Genomic DNA, 21267 nt, shown 5'->3' with positions numbered 1-21267 from the left:
AGATATAAGCTCGTCTCGATGTTACACTCATCGACACTTTTCATTTGAGTACCCACATCAATTTTTCATATATTTATATATATTACATATATGTATATATGAAAAATATATGAAAATGCATGTGGGTACTCAAATGAAAGCTCTTAATGAGTGTAATATCGGGATGAGCTTATATCTTTAAAAATGTCAATAATTAACAAATGAGTTTGTGTTTTGTGAACTATTGACATTTTTTAGCTATCTGAAATTTTTTTTACCACACATATCACTGAGTATAATCTGGGATGATATCCAGTGTCATGTTGTTCTTTCTGTATAGTTGCTTAATTAAACGAGTAGTTGCAGTGATAGTAGTTAAAAAAATTGATAATATGGTTTTATTTTTATCGGATAAAGAGAGACTTATATCCCAGAGATAGAGTTAAAGTGTGAGAGAGCTTTAAGTATACGCAAGTGCACGTAGTATTTATTTAATAAACCAATAATTGCACAGAATTACCAACTATTTCGTTATAAATTGACAAATATTTTTTTTCCCATATCTTTCTGTATACTTTTAACCATAATTATCTAAGCAAGGCATCAATGACAGTATTATTGATAATAATATATTTAATTATTTTTTATGCGTACAATAAATCAACTAGAGTCCCCGTAATTTATTCTTTTAATTTTGGTGTATAAAATGTATATAAAATTTAATCCGTTTTTACAAATTGTATTATTGACAAAGTACAAAATTTTCTTTAATTATAATTTAGATTTAATAATTTTTATTTGTTGTAAGCGTTTTGGCTGTTTAAGTACGGGAACTCTGATAAATAATTATATGCAATAATTTTTTGTTTAAAGTATAATACAAAGCACCAAATCTACGTATAGATTTATGTAATTTATAGTTAATTTTTGGATAATTATTTACAAGTGGGCTTCATTTTTGGACATATGTAGGTGAAAAATTAACATTTAAAAATTTTTTTTTTTAGGTTTTTTGCTTTCAAAAGTTGGAAAAAATTTTGGTTCATGTTTTTGGCTAAAATTTCGATTTTATCTTTTTTTGATGAAAAAAATGAATGTTGAATATCACAATTTTCTAAAATATTTATAAATTCTTTTGAAAATTTGTAGAATTTGTTAGAATTGTGATAATCAAAATTTATTTTTTAAATTGTTCATTTTTTTATGTATTTTTCAAAAAAAAAAAAAATATCAATATAATCAAATAGAAATTTCGTTAAAAAAAAAAATGAAAATTAAAATGATCAACCTTATTTTGACCATATCTAGGTGAAAAATTAACAATTTTTTTTTCTCTGCTTGTTTTTGCGGCGCATTTATCATAAAAAATATCGTGAAAGAAAAAAATAAAGATTTCGATAGCTTTTTTGCCTTAAAAGGATAAAATTTCTATTTTATCTTTTTTTAATGTTTTTGATATACTTTTTTTAAATACATAAAAAATGAACAAATTTAAAAAAATTGAATATCACAATTTTCTAAAAAATTTATATTTTTTTTAATTGTGGTAATCAACTTCTTTTTTTTTAATTGTTTTTTTTATGTATTTTTCAAAAAAAATAAGAATTAAAATGATGGACCCCACTTGTAAATAATTACCAACTTTTCTTATTAAAAATTAATAAATTTTTCTAACAAAATTTTTCTCATTTAAATTCTTGATAATTTGTGCTTAAAATAAAATGAGATATAATTAGCATTACTAATTTTCATAAAGCCTGTCGAGGAATGCTTGATGCTAATTCCTAATTACATACTCTATTAGCATACTAACAGCATTTTTTTTTAAATTCTGATTTTATTTAGTAATTTTAATAAACTACGATGGACATGATTTTTTTTAAATTACTAATTTTTTAATGTTGTGAAATTTTTAAATTATTATTTATGATAATATTTTCTTATTTTATTTTTACTTTAATTTCTAATTTAGAATTTATGTACACAGAACCTCATATACAGACAATTACTATATATACATACATGTATATATATATATATATATATATATATATATATATATATATATATATATATATATATATATATATAGATTTTTTAACGATACAGTTATCATAATAATAAAAATTAATTAATTTTTATTAATAAATAAGTCAATTTAGATAAAATAATTCTAATAAAAAGTCAATTTGAAATATGTTTCATTTTTATGCATCCGACATTTAAAATAATATCTGTCTGTAAGCGTGATAAAAAGTTTTTGTTAATTAAAAATATTTTGGCAGATATCCAGCAGTTGTCAGCAATATTTTAAATATTGTTAGATATAATAATAATTTATTATTATTATTTTTTTTTTTTTAGTTTGATCCCAGAAATTATTAATTATTAAATTACCAATTTAATTTGAACTTAGTCACAGCAATTTTAAAAAATACGAGAGAGCAACTTAGCAACTTATAATTACTACTGATTTTTTTTTTTTAATTATCCTCATAATAATTAAACATAATTATTAATATTATTAATTAAAATTACAGATTTTAGATGTAAAAATAATTAAGCGTAGTTATTATTTAATTATTCTAAAATATCTCAATAATTAAAGAATAATAATAGATACGTTAGTAACAAAATTAATTTACAATTATCGCTGTGTACTCTTAATACTGAATTTGTGCATTACTTAACAATAGCTTGAAAAAAAAAAATTTAATTATTTGTCAGTATCAAAATATCAAACATTTAATTTAGCAGTACGAAAAATTTCACTAAAAATTTTTAAAATATTTTTTTTTTTGAGGTATTACTATTATTATCAATTTTTTATCAATCTTAATTAATATCGAAGCTGTAAAGCTATAAATAAAAGAAAATAGCTGATTCAATCAGTTAAATTCAGCCTTAGTCTCACTTCGACTATGTCATGTAATCTTCAATTATTGTTATTGTTATTATTATTTATAATATTAAATAAGCGTAAATATAACGCCCGTGTAAAAAAAAAAAAAAAAAAAAAAACGTCTTAAAAGTGTTTGTTTAAGATCTTAAACGTGATACAAACTAAGATTGTTTTAAGACGCAAAAAAAAATTCCGATTGCAGATTTTTAAAATTTGTTATGAAAATTAATTTTTAGATATTTTTAAGACGATTTTGCGAATTTTTTCACCACAAAATTTTTTGACCGCTGTTTTTAAATTAAATTTGAAATTGCTGAAAAATTATTCTTAGATAATTTTAAGACGACTCGATTTTAATTTTTCGGAGCTTTGTCGCTGTGAGCTCATCTTAAAATAGTCTTAAAAAATAAAAAAAAAAATTTTTTAAGACTATTTAAAGACGCTCTATAATAATTTTCCGGAGCTCTGTTTTTAAAATTTTTTTAAAACTATTTTGAGATAAGCTCAGAGCGATAGAGCTCCGGAAAATTATTATAGAGCGTCTTTAAATAGTCTTAAGAAAATTTTAAAATAGTCTTAAAATAACATTAACTTAATTTTCAAAGACTATTTTGAGATTTTTTTTAGACTATTTAAAGACGCTCTATAATTTTCCGGAGCTCTGTCTTTAAAAAATTTTTTAAGATGAGCTCACAGCAACAGAGCTCCGGAAAATTATTATAGAGCGTCTTTAAATATTCTTCAGAAAATCTTAAAATAGTCTTAAAAAAATTTTTAACGATTATTTTAAGTCTATTTAAAGACGCTCTATAATTTTCCGGAGCTCTGTCTTTAAAATAGTCTTAAAATTGTCGGATAATAATTTTTTAAAAATTCAACATGTCCAATTTAATTTGAAAGAGCTTACTCAAAAATTTTGTGTTTAAAAACTCGCAAAATGGTCTAAAAAATATCTAAAAATTAATTTTCATGACAAATTTAAAAACCAAATTTTAAAAATCTGCTCTCGGAATTTTTTTTTTGGCGTTTTAAAACAGTCTTCGTTTGTGTCACGTTTAATTAAGATTTTAAACAAATGACATTTTCAATATAATTTTTTTTTACACGGGCAGAAACAGTTTTCAATTTTAAAAAATTTTAAGACTTTTGTTATATTTACACCCATAATTTACCACATAAAAAATTCTATTTTATGTCACTAAATTACTAAATTTTATTTGTTAATAAACAATAATAATAATTATTATTACTATTTATTATTAAAAATTTTGACTGCTACGTATTACCGTTACTCTCCCGTTGTCTCTCGATATTTTTTTAAAATTCATGTTAATTATCACATACCTTACTGACTAAACAATATGTTACAATAATTCATCTACATCCAATACATTTATAATAATAATATTAATATTAATAATTATAATAATAATAATATTTATGTATATATAAATAAAATCTTAACTGTTTATATTTACCTACTAACAAATATTAAGCGACTTCAAATTTATTTTTGTCTTTCAATCCGGTTCAATTTTAATTATTTTTTAAAAGTTGATGTTTCATTGATGGTCCGTTTGTAGCCAGGTAATTATTCTGCGGCTACTTACCCAAACCCTAAAAAATAAAGAATAAATAAATAAAAAAATAAAATCCATTGATTAAAAAATAAAATAGAATTTTAAATGAAGTATTGATTTGTTGCATGCATAGGAAGTTTACTTGGAAGTTCAATTACTGTAACAAAACTTAGAAAGTGTGCAAGGTTCAATAATCAATAAAACGTTTATAAATAAATAATCTATATTATTAAAAGAATAAGAAAAATTTTTTATTCAGGATAGTCATTTGATAAAATCAGTTTTATTAGTGAAATTTAGTGTCATTGCAAAGGTTTTGATTTGAATTTGTACCTTTTCAAGGTTTCATATCGTTCTCACCGATATTCAATTTATTATGATAAGTATTTAGGCTGCATTCAAAAATTCTCTATCTCTGGATACATAATTAAGAAATGACCTTGTATCTTGTAAACTATTGACATTTTTAAAGATATAAGCTCATCCCGATGTTACACTCATCGAGACCTTTCATTTGAGTACCCACATCATTTTTTCATATATTTATATATATTATATATATGTATATATGAAAAATACATCAAAATGCATGTGGGTACTCAAATGAAAGCTCTCGATGAGTATAACTTCAAGATGAGCTTATGTCATTAGAAATATAATCAGTGGACAAAACACGATGTAATTTCTTAACTATTGACATTTTTAAAGATATAAGCTCATCTCGATGTTACACTCATCGAGACTTTTCATTTGAGTACCCACATCAATTTTTCATATATTTATATATATTATATATATGTATATATGAAAAATACATCAAAATGCATGTGGGTACTCAAATGAAAGCTCTTGATGAGTGTAACATCAGGATCAGCTTATATCTTAAAAAATGTCAATAATTCAGAACTGACTTTGCTATTTTGTCAACTATTGATATTTTTAAAAATATAAGCTCACCCCGACATTACACTCATCGAGACCTTTCATTTGAGTACCCACATCAATTTTTCATATATTTATATATATTATATATATGTATATATGAAAAATATATCAAAATGAATGTGGATACTCAAATGAAAGCTCCTGATGAGTGTAACATCGGGATGAGCTTATATCTTTAAAAACGTCAATATTCAAGAAAGTACAGTGCAATTTAACAAAAGTCATTATGTAATAAAGCAAAATTTTATTTATTTATAGTTTACAAGTCACGGCAGTCACATAGTGACTGCAAAGTTGCTAGTAAAAAAATAGAAAAATAAATAATAAAAAAATAAAAATAAAAAAATCTTACAATGCTACTTAACGGCAAGTGTTTGCTTGAGGTGTCTCATCAAATGGCTCCCAACATCGTGGACCTCGGGCCACTGCTTGAGGACAAAGATAATACCCAGGACGACCAAAGTTGTCGTCAATATGCGCACCCTGCACATGAAACAATGAGGCTTAGTACAGCTGAAACAAACGTGTGAAACAAAAAACAAAAATGATGAGCATGTGAAACCCCAAGTGCATTATCATTTTTTCTCCAGTTTACCCTGATGATCGATGATGTGATAAAACAAAAAATAATATAGTTTTACAACATAGTGTGTGCATTAATTTTTGATTATTAATTATTAATTATAATTAGAATTATCACAGTAAACTATTTACAAGACAGAAAAAAATTAGGTAAATATTTACAAGTGGGGTCAACTATTTTAATTTTCATCAACAATTTAAAAAAAAAAAGTTGATTATTACAATTTTAACAAATGTTACAAATTTTCAAAAAAATTTATATATTTTTTAGAAAATTGATGATATTTAACTTATTTTTTTAATTATTCGTTTTTGTATGTACTTAAAAAAAAAAAAATATATAAATTTTATCCAAAAACATGAAAGCCAAAAATTTTTCCAACTTTTGAAGGCAAAAAAGCTATCGAAATCTTTATTTTTTTTTACGACATTTTTTACTATAAATACGTCGTAAAAATAAGCAGAATCAAATAAAAATTTGAAAATGTTAATTTTTCACTTAGATATGGCTAAAAATGGACCGCACTTGTAAAGAATTACCAAATATTATTTTTATTATAGAAAAAAATTTCCACTCAGAGGCTGGAGATTAAAGCGGCTACTTTTAAAGATAAGAGTTAGTTAATGAAGTCGATAATAGCTACTAAAGTACCTCGTTCTCAAAAAGGGCATCATTATACCCGCGCCCGTGGCTACAAGCAACAAAATGACTTGTAAAACAGTTAGCACAACGTTGATTAATTTAACAACCAACGCTCGCGCGTTACTATTGTCCAGGCCCTCCAGCGTTACGTATTGCTGGTGCTGCTGCTGCTGGTGCTCCATTTTCCATATTTTGGTCTGACAGTTCTCCAGCATCTCGTGAATGTCCCTTAAGCGGTCTTCACTCTGGTACTGGACCTTCTCTTCCATGTCTGTTATCGTCTGCTTCAAATTTTCAACTTCATTTTGATGCAACTCGGTCAAGTCGTTCATTTGCTCCTCGAGTCTCTCGCACCGAAAGCGTTCTTCTTGCAGTGCGTTTGATAAAAATGTTACTTCTTGTTGAAGTGTCTGGCGAATCAAAAATTAGAAAATTAGCAATTATTTATATTATTAACAAAATAAGCAAAATTTTATGATGATAAGTATTTAGGCTGCATTTAAAAATGATCTGTCTCTAGATACATAATTAAGAAATGACCTTGTATCTTGTGAACTGTTGACATTTTTGAAGATATAAGCTCATCCCGATGTTACACTCACCAAGACCTTTTATTTAAGAACCCACATCAATTTTTCATATATTTTATATATTTATTTATATTATATATATGTATATATGAAAAATATACCAAAATGCATGTGGGTACTCAAACGAAAGCTCTTGATGAGTGTAACATCGGGATGAGCTCATATCTTAAAAAATGTCAATAATTAAGAACTGACTTTGTTATCTTGTCAACTAATGATATTTTTTAAGATATAAGTTCATCCCGACGTTACACTCATTGAGACCTTTCATTTGAGTACCCACATCAATTTTTCATATATTTATATATATTATATATATGTATATATGAAAAATATATCAAAATGCATGTGGGTACTCAAATGAAAGCTCTTGATGAGTGTAACATCGGGATGAGCTTAATTCTTAAAAAATGTCAATAATTAAGAACTGACTTTGCTATCTTGTCAACTAATGATATTTTTTAAGATATAAATTCATCCCGATGTTAAACTCATCGAGACCTTTCATTTGAGTACCCACATCAATTTTTCATATATTTATATATATTATATATATATATATATATATATATATATATATATATATATATATATATATATGTATATATGAAAAATATATCAAAATGCATGTGGGTACTCAAATGAAAGCTCTTGATAAGTGTAACATCGGGATGAGCTCATATCTTAAAAAATGTCAATAATTAAGAACTGACTTTGTTATCTTGTCAACTAATGATATTTTTTAAGATATAAGTTCATCCCGATGTTACACTCATCGAGACCTTTCATTTGAGTACCCACATCAATTTTTCATATATTTATATATATCATATATATGTATACATGAAAAATATATCAAAATGCATGTGTGTACTCAAATGAAAGGTCTTGATGAGTGTAACTTCGGGATGAGCTTATATCTTTAAAAACATCCATAGTTGAAAAAGTACAGTGCAATTTAACAAAAGTCATTATTTAATAAAACAAAATTTTATTTGTTTATGATTCACAAATTACGGCAGTCCCATAGTGACTGCAAGGTTGCTAGTTTTTTTTTAATTAATTAATTAACTCACCTTGAGCGTTTCCAATTTTTCCCGCATACGCTCGAAGTTCTCCCGGTGCTCCTGCAGCTCAACGAAGATGGACTTCAAGCTGAAAGCGGCATTATTACTGTGACAAGCGTGCGCTTGACCTCTGCTCCCGGGGCCGCTTTCGCTGGTGACGCTCGAGCACTCCGAGCCCTCTTCTGAGGGAAATTTGACCGGCGCAGCGCTGTGGGTTGAACCTAAACTACAACCACCCGGCAACGTCGCCGAGCCGTGGTGGGTTTTCTCTTCCTCGATGCTCCCATTGTCGCCGGTACCTGCACGTGGTGGATCGTTTACATAAAAAGTAGATCCATCTGAATGGAATAGACAATGCTGTGCATTAGATGACTCGGCTATCCAATACCAATTTCGGGTTTAGTTCTCGTGCCCCAAACAATAAAACACGAGTTTTTATGTTTGTTCTTTTTGAATTCATCTAAATTTCTAATTGCAAGTAGCTAAACTCTAAATTCTACAGAAATTTTATGGTTTTGTGTCTCAATATTGAATGTTAAATATAATTCTAGAATAAGCAGACGTCAAATAATTCGGTTGAATTTTTTTTTTAAATTTAATTATGATAAAAAAAATTTTTTTAAAATAAATATTCCGAAATAATACTAATAATAATAATAATTAAAAAATCAAGGTTTCATATCATTCTCATCAATAGTCAATTTATAATGATAAGTATTTAGGCTGCATTCAAAAACTCTCTATCTCTAGATACATAATTAAGAAATGACCTTGTATCTTGTGAAATATTGAGATTTTTAAAGATATAAGTTCATCCAGACATTACACTCATCGAGACCTCTCATTTGAATACCCACATCAATTTTTCATATATTTATATATATTATACAGGGTGTCCCAGAAGTAACGGACGCCATTGTAGCATCTGATAAACAAAATAATTCTGAGACGCAAATTCCTTAGCTATTTTTCAATCAGACGTATAGATAATTAATTATTAATTAAAATAACGTCTTTTATGCGTTAGAGAGAGAGCACTAGTGTCCAGTCAAGTGCGTTCAAAACGAAGACGCTTGCACGTGTGAATGTGTAAGTAAATATGAGTGACTACGTTAGCTATAGAAGCTAGTTAGTCATACAGTTAGTTGTGTCTTTGTTTGGCACGTACTTTACTGGACACTGGCGCTCTTTCTCTAACAAATAAAGAGACGTTATTTTTAATTAATAATTAATTATCTATTAGGTTAATTAAAAATGGCTAAGGACTTTTCGTCTCAGAATTATTTTTTCATCAGATGCTACAATGGCGTCCGTTCTCATATGAAAAATATATCAAATTCCATATGGGTACTCAAATGAAAGGTCTCGATGAGTGTAACATCATAATGAGCTTACATCTTAAAAAATGTCAATAATTAAGAATTGACTTTGGTGTTTTGTCAACTAATGACATTTTTGAAGATATAAGCTCATCTCGATATTACACTCATCGATACCTTTCATTTGAGTACCCACATCAATTTTTCATATATTTTGTATATTTATATATAATATATATATGTATATATGAAAAATATATGAAAATGCATGTGGGTACTCAAATAAAAGCTCTTGATGAATGTAACATCTAGATGAGCTTATATATTTAGAAACATTAATAGTTAAGAAAGTAAAGTGCAATTTAACAAAAGCCATTATTTAATAAAGCAAAATTTTATTTATTTATAGTTTAAAAGTCACGGCAGTCACGTAGTGACTGCAAGGTTGACAATTATTATTATGATTAAATTCGCACTCATAATTTCTTTTTTAAATTCTAAATGTAGAACATTCTTAATAACAATTTAATTAAAATAAAAATTTCAAAAATTTGTAGATGTCTCCTAATTCCAGTATCATAAATATCCGATATTAAATTTTTTAACTTTAATATCCGATTATATAATTCATTTATTAGTCACCGATATTTAATTTAAAAATAATCTCATTGTTATTTACTTTCCCACAATGTTATTATTAAAAATATTATTTATTAATTCAACAAAGTTAAAAAAATTACCCGGTAATTTAATATAAATTTTTTTATTTCATAAATAATTACTCCACTTTACTTTCTAAAGTAAAACAATTATTATAAATTATATAACCAGATGATTTATTTAAATAAATAAATTATCAAATTTAAATAAATACTAAAAATAAAAAAAAATAAATAAATTTGAAAATAAATGAAATACTTTGCATTTAATTATTGAGACATGACACCATTATAAATAAATAATATAATAATAAAATTGAACTAATCAACATGTACATTCATTCAATAAAGTACCATTAATAAATTAATAACAGAGCATCCAAAAATAAACGAAATTTAAACGACACGATTCTGTTGGTAAAAAACTAAAATTCGTTAGTATTGGATAACTAGTTGTGGGTTTGAGGAGTGACAGGAATGATTAAGCGACGTGAGTCACTTAATTGTAAAACGAGATTTATAAATTGCAGATTGTAGATTAAGTACAAAAAAAAAGTTAGTAATAAAAAGGTTATTTCATTATAAGCACGTCTAGTACAGAGGCGGAAAGGGAATTTGAGTTAATATTTGTAAAGCTTGAATTAAATGAGGAAGCAGATCTTTAACGCTGAGAAAAGTTAAGAGACCAAATAATAATAGGTGTATATATGATTAAGCTCGAATAAAAGTGAATGTAAAATATGGAATAGGATAAAAATAGAAGCAGTAGCAATAACAACTTGAGTAATGTACTAGCAGAGTTATGTTGCTTTAATAAAATTATTATAAAATTATTATTTATAATAAAATAATTCTATCATTCGTTAAAAGAAATGTAATGCACATGTTAATTTTCTGTTACTTACTACTGTCAACTGTCGTGGCAGCGCAACAAAAAAAAACAGTAAGATTTATCGATGTTTTTTAGTTCCAAGTAGCATTATTCATTCCAAAAAATAAATTTGCTTGTGAGTTATGATTTATTAAAAGATTGCGGTGTTGTGAAATGTTAGCAAGTTTTTTTTTTTTTTTTTTTTTTTTTTTTTGTATTACCATACCAAGCAATTTTAATTCTCGGAGGATTTACTTACGTGATAGGGTATTTATATTGTCGGCACTGCCGAATTTATTTTTTATCAAGTGCGCGAACTCCCTGGGTTTGGACATGACACTTCTGTAATATTATTTTTTATTAATGCTCGCTCATAAATAAAACAAAGAAAATAAAAATAATAAATGGTAATGGAAAGTTGAATTTTTATATATTTTATAAATATCATATTTATAAAATATATGAAAAATCCATGTGCGTACTCAAATGAAAGGTTTTGATGAGCGTAACATCGGGATGAGCTTATATCTTTAAAAATATCCGTAATTAAGAAATTGCATTGTATTTTATCCACTGATGATATTTTCAACGATATAAGCTTATCTTGAAGTCATACTCATCGAGACCTTTCATTTGAATACCCACATGAATTTTTGATATATTTCACAAATATGAGAAATATAATATATTTAAAATATATGAAAAAATCGTGTGCGTACTCAAATGAAAGGTCTCGATGAGTGTAACATCAGGATGAGCTTATATCTCTAAAAATGTCAATAATTAATAAATTACATCATATTTTGTCCACTGATGATATTTTTTAAGATATAAGCTCATCTCGATATTATACTCATCGAGACCTTTCATTTGAATACCCATATGAATTTTTCATATATTTTATATATTATATATATGTATATATGAAAAATATATCAAAATGCATGTGGGTACTCAAATCAAAGCTCTTGATGAGTGTAACATCGGGATGAGCTTATATCTTTAAAAATATCCGTAATTAAGAAATTGCATTGTATTTTGTCCACTGATGATATTTTCAACGATATAAGCTTATCCTGAAGTCATACTCATCGAGACCTTTCATTTGAATACCCACATGAATTTTTGATATATTTCACAAATATAAGAAATATAATATATTTAAAATATATGAAAAAATCGTGTGCGTACTCAAATGAAAGGTCTCGATGAGTGTAACATCAGGATGAGCTTATATCTCTAAAAATGTCAATAATTAATAAATTACATCATATTTTGTCCACTGATGATATTTTTTAAGATATAAGCTCATCTCGATATTATACTCATCGAGACCTTTCATTTGAATACCCACAAGAATTTTTCATATATTTTATATATTATATATATGTATATATGAAAAATATATCAAAATGCATGTGGGTACTCAAATGACAGCTCTTGATGGGTATAACTCCAGGATGAGCTTATATCTTCAAAAATGTCAATAATTAATAAATTACATCGTATTTTATCTCCTGATGATATTTTTGACGATATAAGCTCATCCTGATGTTGTACTCATCGAGACCTTTCATTTGAATACCCACATGAATTTTTGATATATTTTATATATTCCACAAATATGAGAAATATCATATATATAAAATATATGAAAAAAATCGTGTGCGTACTCAAATGAAAGGTCTCGATGAGCCTAACATCAGGATGAGCTTATATCTTAAAAAATATCAAGAGTTAAGAAATGACGTTGTATTTTGTCCACTGATGATATTTTTAACGATATAAGCTCATCCTGACGTTCTACTCATCAAGAATTTTCATTTGAGTACCCACATCAATTTTTTATATACTTCACAAATATCATATATATAAAATATATAAGAGGGTCATGTGCGTGCTCAAATGAAAGCAATAAATAAAAATAAATTGGTTTATTAACTTTTAGTTTTAGCTTTAGATTAATGAAAATGATTGATCTATTTTAGTATAAAACTTACCCCGAAAATCCGCTTATTCCGTCCCTAATGTTACCGCCCACGTTTCTGGAAGACAATCTTAAATTAGACGGATAAATTTTTTTATACATGTATCTACAGAGCTACATTTACGGCCTTAACATTGTGAGCTATTTATAAATTGCATTTACATTCATTTGAATGTGGCATTACATGTATTTAAGGTATATTTATAGCCAGGAGTTGAGTCTAGGTCTACTTCTCAGAGTAATCCATCTCCGCTTGATAGAGATAGGAGTAAAAATAAATAAAAGGCATCTGATACAGTATAGGAAAAAATAAAAGTGAACGTTTACTTTAATCCTTGACCCATGTCTCGAAGAACCTCTCGGGGCTGGCGATGACTCGTCGGCGCGCCGTTCATCTCATAATTTCTCAATTTTTTCGTATAACTATCCAATTTCTTCTGCAGCTGAGCAATATTGTGAGCAGACTTTTGATTCTTCTTCTCAAATACCGTCTTTATTCTCGCCAATTGCTGCTTGTCTGCATTCGCAGCGAGTTTAAGATACTCATTGACATTTTCTACAACACGCAACCGATAAATTAATAAGACAATAAATATTTTTTACTAAATAAAATTTATTATCCGCATTTTTTTTCCACCCGAGTATTAAATTACACCGATAATGTCACACAAGTATATATTTATTTAATAAATAAAATTGTCATATTTATATTATTAACGGTCAAATTACTCGCGATAAAATAAAACTTACCATCTCGTGTTTTTTGTTCCGTACGTATTAGCTCTCGAGTTTTTGTTATTTTATTTTGCGTTTGTTCTATCGCCTGGCGAACTCTAGCTCCACTCGAGTCAACATCTTCGCCTATTAATTCCGACGAACCGTTCGATAAGAACGACTGTGCTGTAGTATGAAATGTTTCCTGAAAAATAAACTTAATTTAAATATTAAATAAATCAATAATAAAAAAATTAAAAAAAATTATTTGTAATTTAATAATTCGAAAGCTAACAAGTAGAATTTCATTGTCAGTTCTACTTGAAGAATTATAAATTATGCAAATTAAATTGTCCATTGTTGTGACCTGTGACCCTGCACGTACAAGTAGTTATCTACATCAGACGAGTGCCGATGTCCGTCCTTAATTCACGGTCTCACGAATAAAATTTTTCAACTTATCAAATGTCACAGATAAATAATAATTCTTTGCATTGCTTAATTTATGCCGATTAGTTCTTTATCTGTCTGTCTGTCTGCAAGTCTATCTATTATGTTACATTCCATTTCATTTATCTATATGTCAATGTATATATGGCAACCTTGCAGTCACTATGTGACTTGTGAACTATGAATAAATAAAATTTTACTTTGTTAAATAATGAATTTTGTCAAATTGCACTGTACTTTCTTAACTATTGACGATTTTGAGGATATAAGCTCATCCCGATGTTATATTCATCAAGAGCTTTCATTTGAGTACCCACATGCATTTTGATATATTTTTCATACATTCATATATATAATATATATAATAAATATATAAAATATATGAAAAGTTGATGTGGGTACTCAAATGAAAGGTCTTGATGAGTATAATATCAAGATGAGCTTATTTCTTCAAAAATATCATTAGTTTACAAGATAGCAGTCAGTTCTTAATTATTGACATTTTTTAAGATATAAGCTCATCTTGATGTTACACTCGTCAAGAGCTTTCATTTGAGTACGCACATGCATTTTGATATATTTTTCATATATTCATATATATATATAATATATATAAATATATAAAATATATAAAAAGTTGATGTGAGTACTCAAATGAAAGGTCTCGATAAATGTAATGTCAGGGTGAGCTTATATCTTCAAAAAATATCATTAGTTGACAAGATATCAAAGTCAATTCTTAATTATTGACATTTTTTAGATATAAGCTGATCCCGATGTTACACCCATTAAGAGCTTTCATTTGAGTACCCACATGCATTTTTATATATTTTTCATATATACATATACAGGGTGTCCCAAAAGTCACGGACGCCATTGTAGCATCTGATGAAAAAAATAATTCTGAGACGAAAAGTTCTTAGCCATTTTTTAATTAGACGCATAGATAATTAATTATTAATTAAAGTAACGTCGCTTTATGTGTTAGAGAGAGAGCGTCAGTGTCCAGTAAAGTATGTGGCAAACAAAGACACAACTAACTGTATGACTAACTAGCTACTATAGCTAACGTAGTCACATACATTTACTTACACATTCACACGTGCAAGCGTCTTCGTTTGGAACGCACTTGACTGGACACTGGTGCTCTCTCTCTAACGCATAAAAGGACATTATTTTAATTAATAGATAATTATCTATGCGTCTGATTAAAAAATGGCTAAGGACTTTTCGTCTCAGAATTATTTTGTTTATCAGATGCTACAATGGCGTCCGTTACTTCTGGGACACTCTGTATGTAATATATATATAAATATATGAAAAATTGATGTGGGTACTCAAATGAAAGGTCTTGATGAGTGTAATATCAAAATGAGCTTATATCTTTAAAAATGTCAACAGTTCACAAGATAGCAAAGTCAGTTCTTAATTATTGAAATTTCTTATGATATAAGCTCATCCCGATGTTACACTCATCAAGAGCTTTCATTTGAGTACCCACATGCATTTTGATATATTTTCAATATATTCATATATATAATATATATAAATATATAAAATATATAAAAAGTTGATGTCGGTACTTAAATGAAAGGTCTCGATAAGTGTAATGTCAGGATGAGCTTATATCTTCAAAAATATCATTAGTTGAAAAGAAAGCAAAGTCAGTTCTTAATTATTGACATTTTTTAAGATATAAGCTCATCTTGATGTTACACTCATCAAGAGCTTTCATTCGAGTACCCACATGCATTTTGATATATTTTTTATATATACATATATATAATATATATAAATATATGAAAAATTGATGTGGATACTCAAATGAAAGCTCTTGATGAGTGTAATATCAAGATGAGCTTATATCTTTTGAAATGTCAATAGTTCACAAGATACAAGGTCATTTCTTAATTATGCATCTAGAGATAGATCATTTTAGAATGCAGCCTAAATACTTATCATAATAAATTGACTATTGATTGAATATAGATATAAATTGACATTTCTGAACTCACTCCTTCGTCATCGGTCGGCGGATGAATGTTGGATACAAAATCCTCGGACTCAACGTTGGACGGATTTGTTTGGTTTGTTTCGTCCAAAGTATCACCGGATCGCGCCATTGCACCGGGTGATCTTTGTCTCGCACTACTCTTCATAGCCGTAGCTCCACAGACACTGCTTCCTGCGCTTCCAGTACTACCTTCTCCAGTTTGGCCACTAATTTAAAAAAATTTTAAAAATAATTAAATGCCAATTACATAAAACATCAATTCTACATGAATAATTATCTAGTTCAAAGTATTTAAAGCTCTGGGTCATTATCGGATTATTAATTTATGTTATAACAGTAAATAATAATTAACATACAAGCTGACTGAAAGCGGCCTTTTAAATAGTCTATTTTAATTATAAATAGTTAGTGTTATTTTGTTACTTATAAATGAATATTTGTTATGGTTATGACTATTGATTATTATAATTGATGTTTTAACGAAGCACATTGCTTTTAATTACGTATTAGTTTAAATAGCTTACACTGCAGTATTACATATCTTTGGCACGTGCTCCAGGTTAGCGGATGATTGTCGATGGTGAGTTAGTATATTTCCTCTGTTCGGTGAATTACCACGAGAACTATTTTTACTTGACGTCGTGACTGTCAAACTAGCCATCACCCTCTTTAAGACGAACTAATTGACCCGATCGCTTTTGAGAATCGATGCATAAAATTAATCTGCATTCAAAATAAATTATTCATATGGATGTGTGAATATATACAATGATATTTAATTTTATCTTCAATTTAAATAAAATTTCAATTAAATTGCAATTTTGGAGCTTTTATTTTTTAAGTTTGATATTTTTTTTTCTACTGAGCAAATATTTTATTAAGCTATTTTTAATATGCGAAATGTTAGTAGTAATTAAATAATTTTTTTTATGAGCATAAAAGTGTAAAAATTTTTTTTTTCATAATAAATCATTTGTAAATTAAATACTAAAAATTTTATATAAAATTTTTATCTGAAATTTTTAGCATAGTTAATTTTTTAATTCAAGAATTTTTTAACTCAAATCAAGAAGATGAATTCCTTCAAATTTATGGTAAATATTTACAAGTGGGGTCAACTATTTCAATTTTTATTTTTTTGAACGAAATTTCTATTTGATTTTATTGATACATTTTTTTTTTTGAAAAATACATAAAAAAATGAACAATTAAAAAAAAAAAAAGTTGATTATCACAATTTTAACAAATTTTACAAATTTTCAAAAAAATTTATATTTTTTTTAGAAAATTGTGATATTCAACTTTTTTTTTTAATTGTTTTTTTTTTTTCATGTATTTTTCAAAAAAAAATATATCAAAAACATCAAAAATAGAAATTTTATCCAAAAACATGAGAGCCAAAATTTTTTCCAACTTTTGAAGGCAAAAAAGCTATCGAAATCGTTATTTTTTTCTTTCACTACATTTTTATCATAAATACGCCGTAAAAACAAGCAAGATAAAAAAAATTTGAAAATGTTAATTTTTCACCTAGTTATGGTCCAAAATGGGGCTGACCCCACTTGTAAATAATTACCAAATTTATTTACTTGATTCAAATAAAATTGTTTAATTTTTCTGTGTATAAATAATTAATTTAAAATTTATATAATTAATTTCTATAGTCCTTAAAGAATTCCAAGTTCTCAATAAAATTTTCCCATGCTTTCAATGAATCACCATATTAATAATTATATAACTATTAATAATAAACAATGACTAATAATTATATTAATAGTAATGAATAAAGGCACTATTATATCTGCCAATGAATGAAGTTATTTAAATAAAAATAACAACATAATAAATACTCATATCATATAAATTATATTATCATAAGAGTATTACGTATCACAAATAGTTATCACCTCTGGAGCTCCAGAGCAATCTTTTAAACTGATGATTCATTGAGATTACAAATTATTTATGCATACATTGACAAGCTTTGTATCTCACACATGACTCCTATCCATCTATATATATTTATATATATCTAAACTTTTATAGACATACATGTGTGCTTGTACCAGTGTACCATAATATCACGTACTATATAATATATAATGCAAGAGAAAATTATATTCTAGAGTCATCGAGGCATGAGACACAAAGGAAATTATTATATGTCTATTTTATCAGCCGTTCAATTACAACTCAATAATTATTCATTTAAATAAATTTTAAATGCACGTTTTTTTTTTAATTAAAAAAAAAACTTATGAGATAAAAACTACGGAAATGAAATTCATTGCATGGTTATTTAAGCAGAGCGTGAAAGTTAATAAATAAATAGTCATTTGTCAGACAGTACATACTAATACACTAGACCTCAAAAAAGAGAGGAATGTTAACTATTTTTCTTGAATGTCATGTTTATTTTTTTAATAGTGTGGGTATATATCAGTGTTATATTTTGTTGGTGCGTTGAGGAGAAATTATGACGTTAAAGTTAACAGCCACTAGATTATTTATTTATTTTTTTTTAACAAATAAAATTGGTTTAAGAAATTGCAGTTTTTAATTTTTTTTGCCATAATTATTTGTTAAAAAAATTTTTTAAATTATTACCTGCTAAATTAATTTTCATGGCAAAATTTCATGAAAATTAATTTAGCAGATATTTGATAATTTTAAGAAATTTTGTAAAAATAAATTATGGCAAAAAAAAATAGAAAAAAAAATTGACATGTAAAAATTAAAAATACATTTTTTTAAAAATAATTTATTTAAAAAAAAAAAAGTAGTTTAGTGACTGCTAACTTTAATGTCATAATTTCATGAAAATTAATCCAGTAGATATTTAATAAGTTTAAAAAATTTTGTAAAAAAATATTATGGCAAAAAAAAAATAGAAAAAAAATTGACTTGTAAAAATTAAAAATGCATTTTTTAAAAAATAATTTATTTGTTAAAAAATAATAAAGTGACTACTAATTTTAATGTCAATTTAATAAAAATTAATTCAGTAGATATTTAATAAGTTTAAAAAATTTTGTAAAAAAATATTATGGCAAAAAAAAAATAGAAAAAAAAATTGACTTGTAAAAATTAAAAATGCATTTTTTAAAAAATAATTTATTTTTTAAAAAATAATTTATTTGTTAAAAAATAATTTATTTGTTATAAAATAATAAAGTGACTGCTAATTTTAATGTCAATTTAATAAAAATTAATTCAGTATATATTTAATAAGTTTAAAAAATTGTGTAAAAAATAAATTATGGCAAAAAAAATAGAAAAAAAAATTGACATGTAAAAATTAAAAATGCATTTTTTAAAAAATAATTTATTTGTTAAAAAATAATAAAGTGACTGCTAATTTTAATGTCAATTTAATAAAAATTAATTCAGTAGATATTTAATAAGTTTAAAAAATTGTGTAAAAAATAAATTATGGCAAAAAAAAAAATAGAAAAAAAAATTGACATGTAAAAATAAAAAATGCATTTTTTAAAAAATAACTTATTTATTAAAAAATAATAAAGTGACTGCTAACTTTAGTGTCAGAGAAATTTGATGTATGTAGAGGAAGAGGAAAGTGTTAAATAGGTTGGAGTGCGGTTTAGCTCCAAGATAAATATTGGAGTGATAATGAAACAAAATATTACTGTATTGTAATGTTGATCGTACACTCACCTCAGTTTGAGTTGTCCATGAAGGTAATGACTTAGCTGCCCGCCCAAAGTTCAAGCGTGCATCATCAACAGTCACAAATCCGCACATAAATAAATAATAGGTGTGTTGCCGATGAGCGATAAAATAAAAAGAGTCGCTGTTTATATGAACGTCAATATTATTTTTGTTTATTATCCAGATATTGTTGCGGCTGACTTCTGTTCCGTCCATTCCAAGTAAAAGTACCTCTGAAAGAAGACAACTGAGGGATTAGACGAAAATTATCTTGAATATTAACATTATTTTAAAAGTACACACTTGTATCATTGTTGTAGACTCTGTCTATTTTGACGGTGATTGCGATTTCAGTATTTTAGTTACACTGCTGGGTATAGTAATAAATGTAATAAATCACAAGACAGGTTGACACAGATGATGCTGGGCACTGGGCACTTGGTAACTTTATATATCAGTGTTGAGTAATTTGTTTTGACAGTAAATATATAAGCTAGAGTTAAAAATTGACACGCGACATCCGAACACTAGACAGCTACTTCGGTCACTTGCGATTCTTGAGAATCTTTAGCTTTACTCGACGTGAGAGCTGGCTCGAGGTGCAGCTCTGATGTTAGTACAGAGAGGGACCACCTGACAAAGACGGAGCGACAAGTCGATCGCCCGGCCAGAGCGTTCGACAGAGTAAGCAAAATAATAGATAAAGAAAGTTTTTGGGTGGGAGACGAATGACGATCGGAGTACAATATAGTATAGCAACTAGTTTTGCTATATAGTGGAAAAAGAAAGCCAGTCATTGGTGAGTTCAAGGTACACTTACTGACATCTGGTGGTTGGAAATATCTGCTGATGGAGATGCAGCTTGGCTACGTTCGGTTCGAATTGGGGTCATCTGAGTGATCCGAACGGAAATGTAGCCGTTGTAATAATTGTAAAGGAATTCAAAAAGTAACTTGCTTTCTTACAAGTCATATACATTTAACACTTCATATATAACACTTAAGGTAGTTGTAGCGTGATAGGCATTTCAACAGAAAATTATGAAATTTTTTTTATTGAAAGATAAATATATTAATAATTCACTACCAAAATTTCAGATCAATTGACCGCACCGTTTTTGAGTAATTAATTTTTGAAGTTGCATCTTTTACACGTAGCGGTATAGAGAGATGATAAAGTTAGTATGAAATCTTCGGCCCACTCGAGTGGTATGGAAGATTTCATACTAACTTTACCATCTCTCTATACCTCTACGTGTAAAAGATACAATTTCGAAAATTAATTACTCAAAAACGG

At 26.8% G+C, this 21267-nt stretch overlaps 1 protein-coding gene across 13 annotated transcripts; it reads right to left on the bottom strand.

Annotated features, from left to right (window-relative positions):
- Nucleotides 1–3967: 3967 nt before the first annotated feature.
- Nucleotides 3968–20648, bottom strand: LOC123263224 (transmembrane and coiled-coil domains protein 2). 13 transcript variants are annotated; one of them, XM_044725873.1, is made up of 13 exons: nucleotides 20275–20648; nucleotides 19978–20204; nucleotides 16827–17025; nucleotides 16304–16508; nucleotides 13875–14055; nucleotides 13452–13680; nucleotides 13138–13182; nucleotides 11397–11479; nucleotides 11172–11180; nucleotides 8298–8626; nucleotides 6641–7041; nucleotides 5772–5889; nucleotides 3968–4498 (listed from the first exon to the last, which is right to left on the bottom strand). In XM_044725873.1, exons 3-13 carry the CDS (start codon nucleotides 16961–16963, stop codon nucleotides 4484–4486), a joined length of 1752 nt encoding a protein of 583 aa, XP_044581808.1. In that variant the 5' UTR covers nucleotides 16964–17025; nucleotides 19978–20204; nucleotides 20275–20648; the 3' UTR covers nucleotides 3968–4483. The 13 variants fall into 13 exon arrangements, with proteins under 13 accessions (XP_044581808.1, XP_044581841.1, XP_044581766.1 ...); XM_044725831.1 differs by having other exon boundaries at nucleotides 3969–4498; nucleotides 5772–5919; nucleotides 20271–20647; XM_044725837.1 differs by having other exon boundaries at nucleotides 3969–4498; nucleotides 5772–5919; nucleotides 19978–20218; nucleotides 20275–20647.
- Between the last annotated feature and the right edge of the window lie 619 nt (nucleotides 20649–21267).

Source organism: Cotesia glomerata, linkage group LG1 (genome assembly GCF_020080835.1).
Source record: "Cotesia glomerata isolate CgM1 linkage group LG1, MPM_Cglom_v2.3, whole genome shotgun sequence".
Classification (NCBI taxonomy): domain Eukaryota; kingdom Metazoa; phylum Arthropoda; class Insecta; order Hymenoptera; family Braconidae; genus Cotesia; species Cotesia glomerata.
Note: the sequence above shows the minus strand (reverse complement) of the source record. Positions and strands in the feature narration are given on the sequence as shown.

Excerpts from the sequence above, each read along its gene's own strand:
- LOC123263224 (XM_044725831.1), bottom strand. The coding sequence starts at position 16,963 with ATGGCTAGTTTGACAGTCACGACGTCAAGTAAAAATAGTTCTCGTGGT. Across the intron at positions 13,681-13,874 it reads GGAACAAAAAACACGAGATG|AAAATGTCAATGAGTATCTT; the intron begins GTAAGTTTTATT and ends TGCGTGTTGTAG. Across the intron at positions 5,920-6,640 it reads ATGCCCTTTTTGAGAACGAG|CTGTACTAAGCCTCATTGTT; the intron begins GTACTTTAGTAG and ends CGTTTGTTTCAG.